The 6,189-nt window shown below is 39.6% G+C and overlaps 1 protein-coding gene across 1 annotated transcript; it reads left to right on the forward strand.

Moving 5' to 3' along the window:
• Positions 1–3,304: 3,304 nt before the first annotated feature.
• Positions 3,305–3,480, forward strand: LOC311611819 (small ribosomal subunit protein uS14-like; the record flags this gene model as incomplete). The annotated part of the gene is made up of 1 exon (XM_084864295.1): positions 3,305–3,480. The coding sequence occupies exon 1, from the start codon at positions 3,310–3,312 to the stop codon at positions 3,478–3,480; it is 171 nt and encodes a 56-aa protein (XP_084720421.1). The 5' UTR covers positions 3,305–3,309.
• Between the last annotated feature and the right edge of the window lie 2,709 nt (positions 3,481–6,189).

Here is a 6,189-nt window from a genome sequence, read left to right on the forward strand (position 1 = left end):
GCAGTCTGATCCCTGTCTGTGATGAGACTTTAATGTTAAAAGTTGACTTTCCCTTTCTTGTCTACCAAAATTTCAAAAGAGAAGGGAACCAAGCAGTTGAGTCTAAAGCATCCTTAGCAAAACCAGCCCAGCTCCTCCAGGGCAGGCTCTCTCTCCTGACAGCCTTCCAGAGGTTCCAAACCATCCCATCTTTAATGCTCATGCAAGGGACAGTTCTGGCTATTAAATGTGATGCTTATTTTAAAAGAAGTTCTGAAACTTTCAAACACTGGAAGTTTTTGAAAGGCATGTGATGATAATGATGAGGAGGATGGAGATGATGAGGAGGATGGTGATGGTCGTATAATTCTACCCCTTCACCCAAGTGGTGGTGGTTTCCTAGAAAAAGCAAATCTGCTTTTTACTGGCAGAAATGATTTGCAGGGCCACGTCCTGTGAATGAGAATGCTCACCACAGGAAGCAAGCGTTCCCATAGATTGCAGTAGGTGGTTAGCTTGGTGATTGAACTAACATCATCACAACCTTGCCTTAATTTAACCCCATTAAATAGAAGAAAACCATGTGAGATCCTTTAGTTGGTGTGTGGGTGGGTGGGTGGGTGGTGGTGGTGGAATAAGGCTCCCTTGAATGCCCTTTTTAACTCAGTGGAGCATTCCAGGAATCAAACCACTCTAGGTTTCAAGGGTCTCAAGAACCCAGCCATGGTTTGACATTAAGCAAAGTTTTGAATGATTTTGAGAGGAAGAAAGGGGAGGGGAGGGGTCTATTTTGGGGTCAGATAAATCAAAGCACATTTGGCCAGACACTGCCCCCCTTCATTTCCAAGCACATGTGAATTTCCAGGGAAATTGAATCCATGTGTTCCTGATTCATTTACATTTAACCCTTCAAAATGCTTTGTAAGCCCTCCAAGAAGCCTTCAGTGTGTAGAGATAGGAGGCTGGGCTTTGTTAGCCGGGCAGACACCTAACAAGCTGAATGAATGGGACGAGGTTTTAAAGACAGAACTGAGGAAGGTCAAGCGGCTTCCAAACTTGACCCTACATATTCCCCTTAACTTCTGGGTCCCAACCACCAACTTTTGCAAGTATACACAAAAATAAAAGCTCCTGTCCTTGGCACCCACTGAGCAGACTAATGTGGGCTTTGACATCTACTTCCACACAAGCCTAAGTCCCTTTGATGGTCAGAGACAGAAACCCTGACATTTGATAGAAGCCTTGTGCTTCCCAATGTTAGTTTTTTTGGGGGGGGGCTCTGGTCGCTTCCCCTTTCTGAAATGGAAAGGCAGCTGCTGCCACCCCTGAATCTTTGATAAGAATTGACGAGACCCAGGGGAGTGTGGGAAGAGTCGCTGACTTCAGCAGCTTGGCAGAAGTTCCACAGAGACTTTCTGATCTTCCTCCACATGCTGAAAATCCCTAGAAGTCTTTTGACAGAGAGGAGGTTCAGAAGGGCAGTCTTCCTGTCCTCATTTCTATTGGGAAGAAAAAAAACTCACACACACAAAATAAGGGTAGCCACCACATTATATCCTAGAAAATCAGACATAATAAAAATCTCCTCTTCTTTGAATGGAGCAGGGAACAGTTAGAGTTCAGTCATTCTCCCTTTCCCACACATCTGAAATGCAGTCATCAGTAGACACACCCCATCTTTAAATTGCATAAATGTTTTGGCAAAAATCTAGGCTTCCTTTATTATGTGATCATAGCTCAGATGCCTAGCTCACAAACAAGGAACGTTTTCACAAAAGAAATTGCTAGAGCTCGCATGTGACTATTGGGTTCCAGATATCTCCTTCTACCTTTCACCTATGTAGCTTCTCCATCTGCAGCACATTCTGCAGTATCTGAGGTTGTCTAGCTGAGTCCAACGAAATCTTTGTGAGTAGGTCAAGTCCTGGTATAAGCTCTCAGAGCAATCTTACATTTGCTTGTGCGATTATGTCCATAATGCCCAATGTCTCTGCTGGTGTGTTGTCTTATTATTGTAATGCTTGTAGTGTCTGCCACCATGTAGATGCTCTAGAATAGATACTGAGTGGATTTAATGGGGCCTTAATGTATGCCAGGCAGGATGCATTAAATTCCTTGGATGCCCACAATAAACCTGGACTTTTTGCTCTTAGGATCCCTGTTTTTACAGAATGGAATGGAAACTTGCGAACAGTAAGCAACCTACTAAGGTCATTGAAGTGAATAAGAGAGTTCAAGGGTAGGCTTGTTTCACTCTATTAACGTCTGGTCTTGTAAGCTTCACTCAGGATAGGCTTGGCAAACATGGCTTTCACTTTGGAAAAGAAGCATTTCAATTTATACCACAGAAGGAAGTCCCTAATTGATATCTATAAGAACTCACCTCACTAACTGACAAAAATGTCCTCTGGCCTTCTTTTTCTAATACATATTCCCTGTATTCCCCTCCAGAGATAGCCCAAAGTACATACTCATTTAGAAGCATTTCAATTTATACCACAGAAGGAAGTCCCTAATTGATATCTATAAGAACTCACCTCACTAACTGACAAAATGTCCTCTGGCCTTCTTTTTCTAATACATATTCCCTGAATTCCCCTCCAGAGATAGCCCAAAGTACATACTCATTTTTTGAGTGTACCAATATATGCTATTTAAAGTAATATGCTCATTCATTGTATGTCCTGTAGTTTATCTAATTTTTGACCTAAGATTCTAAACTCTGAAAGCTAGAAATCAACAATGACTATAATACTTGAGATCCTTAACTGGAAGACACAACTTACTTTTCTTTGATTTTAGCCTGCTTTCTTTTGCCTGGTGAAATACTCCCTTGAGGACAATATTCACAAAATTTCCCTTCAATAAGTTCAGTGTCAGCTAGTTTATGTAAAGGGCAGTGAAATGATTCATGAGCAAACCTAGGGCTTTACAAATACTACCTAAAAACTGTAATCCTCAGCAAGTATTCCAATTTGAAGTGTTTCATCTTCAAGTTAATCAAATATATATTTGTCTGTCTGTGTGTAAAATTATCGTAAACTATAAAGTACTATGCAAACATTAGCTATAGTTGTTTAAGGAGGAAAGGATCACATGCTAGTGAAGTCAGCCACATGACTTCTACTTTTGTTGCTTTGGGTCTATTCATTCTCTGGGACTCTGAGCTTTATAGAATGTACCAGAATGGTTCTTTCCCTGGAACCCATTTAGGAATAGAGACAGGACCACCTTCACACAACACTTAAAAACTGAGTGAAGAATTAATAATCTCTAAAGGATTTAAGAACACCTTGGCGCCTTTTGCCTTGTTGCTACAGAGTGAGCAAGATGGGTCACCAGCAACTCTACTGGAGCCATCCGAGGAAATTCGGCCAGGGCTCTTGTTCTTGCCGTGTCTGCTCCAAATGCCTCAGTCTGATCTGGAAGTACGGCCTCAACATGTGCTGCCAGTGTTTCCTACAGTACGTGAAGGACATAGGTTTCATTAAGTTGGACTAAGTGAACTTCCGTGAATGGGTCATTCAAGACATCTACCTTATAACAGAATGCTATCTCTTTGTACATAAAATAATAAATAAAAAAAAACACACTTCAAAAAAAAAAAAAAAAAAAGAAAAAGAAAAAGAAAAAGAAAAAAAAAGAACACCTTGGCATAATCAACATTCAAAATAAAGTTGGGAGCAGAGAATTAGATTTGAAAACATCTTTAAAGCTTTTTCTAGAAGATTATCTCTCAGTAGAGACATTTCACAATCTAGTGCAAAAACAAATGCTGAGAGGCTTCTCCAACTTGATTGTGTTCATGAATCACTATAAGATCTCACTAAAATGCAGATTCTAATACACTAGGTCAGTGGTGGGCAAACTGCGGCTCACAAGCCACATGTGGCTCTTTGGCCCCTTGAGTGTGGCTCTTCCACAAAATACCACATGCTGGTGTGCACATACAGTGCAATTAAAACTTTGTGGCCCATGCACAGAAGTCGGTTTTCGGCTCTCAAAAGAAATTTCAATCGTTGTACTGTTGATATTTGGCTCTGTTGACTAACGAGTTTGCCAACTATTGCACTAGGTCTAAGATGGGGCCCAACATTCTGCATTTTATCAAGCTCTCAATTGACGGTGATGACGCTGGGCCATCCTCTGAACAGCAAGACTCTAAGAAATGATATAATTCCGCTTTTAGACATAGGGATTAGGGATCATACTCTGATTTTAGGCTGCATGGGTTGGAATTCCACCTTAGTCACTCACTGTGTGATCTTGGTCAATGTATATTACTTCCCTTTGCCTATCTCACATCTGAAAATGAAGAAAATATTAGTATAATAGTATAATAATATAATTCTAGAGGCCCGATGCACGAAATTTGTGCAAAAGTAGGCCTTCCTTCCCCCTGCTGCCAGCACTGGCTTCCCTCTGGCAACTAGGGATCCAGGCTTTCCTCACAGCCCTGGCTTCATCCAGAAGGTTGACCAGAAGATCATCAGGTCTAATTAGCATATTATGCTTTTCTTATTATAGATAATATTTTCTTTATTCCCTTTTTACTATGAAGTAAAAATCCTATCACTTCATTGGCTTTTAAAACCAATTATGTAATATATTTATGAAAATGTGTTTGGCATTGTATGTTATACATAGTAAACATATCATAAATGTTAACTATTATTATTACTATCAACTGTGTCCACAGAGAATGTTGCTTCTTCATGTAACCCCTTCTTCCACATCTAAAATATAAAAATCATGAAAGGATTTTTTTCAAAATAAAAACAGAGTATATGGCCGGGACCGGTTTGGCTCAATGGATAGAGCGTCAGCTTGGGGACTGAAGGGTTTGATTCTGGTCAAGGGCATGTACCTTGGTTGCGGGCATATCCCCAGTGGGGGGTGTGCAAGAGGCAGCTGATCAATGACTCTCTCTCATCGATGTTTCTAACTCTGTATCTCTCTCCCTTCCTCTCTGTACAAAATCAATAAAATATATTTAAAAAACAAAAACAAAAACAAAAACAGAGTATATGAAAGGATTTTTAAAAATTCTCTTTGGGCAAATACAGGCAACTAACTATTATGTTTAGTAGGAAGATTTATGGTGGCATTTGCTGTCTTAGCATTCTCCAAATTCTATTTTTTATTTTGCAGCCACTTCTTTATGATTAATTTGACTTATTCAATTTTAGAGTAAAATTTAACTCATTGTGTTCAGAGTCTCACTAGTAATTCTCATCGGAGTAACACAGTGTGTAATTCTTTTTTTTTTTTTTTTATTGATTTTTTTATAGAGAGGAAGAGAGAGGGATAGAGAGTCAGAAACATCGATGAGAGAGAATCATCGATCAGCTGCCTCTTGCACACCCCCTACTGGGGATGTGCCCACAACCAAGTATATGCCCTTGACCGGAATCGAACCAGGTACCTTTCAGTCCACAGGCCAATGCTCTATCGATTGAGCCAAACCGTTTTTGGCCAGTGTGTAATTCTGATCACATCACAGTTGTTTAGTAGAAATAAATAACAGAGCCATGCTTTCAACTTATTGTTTTCTATACTGAATGAGTGTTTTCTTCTATTTCTCAAACAGTAGAAAAAGATCAATGTTTTACTCATTGATCCCTAAGTGGAATCAGGCCTTTTGCCTATTTGTTAATATTTATTTCAAAGAGAGAGTCAGAACAAACATAATGTAGTCCTCAGCACTAATACTTTTTAAGTACTTCCATGTCCTGGGGACTGTTTATTTAATTTATATTCATGTACGTACTCACTTTTTAATCCCCATAATCCCCCGGGGAAGTACTATTTTTACCCCCATTTTACAGAAGTGAATACTGAGAGTCTAGGGTTAAGTATTTCCCCAAAGCCCAACAGCATGAACAGAGAGAGCTACAGCATAGAGAAATGAGATGCAACCCTGGCATTCTGGATCCAAAGCCCTCATAGGTAATCACCACTAGATTAGGTGACTTCATCCCACATCCAGGGCCAGGCCTACAGTGAGGTGAGTGAGGCATTTACCTTGGAAGCAAAATTTAAGGAAGCACAAAAACTCAGTGATCAAGATAAATAACATTTCCATATGATGATTTAAAAAATTAATACATTTATGACGAACAAATATTAAAATAGTTCTGAGCTGAGCCATATTGGAAATCTAAGATCAAAGGAAAAACTGGTAATAATGATCCTTTCTTTATCTAAAAT

This window comes from Pipistrellus hanaki (assembly GCF_964339955.1).
Source record: "Pipistrellus hanaki genome assembly, chromosome: 17".
Taxonomy (NCBI): Eukaryota; Metazoa; Chordata; class Mammalia; order Chiroptera; family Vespertilionidae; genus Pipistrellus; species Pipistrellus hanaki.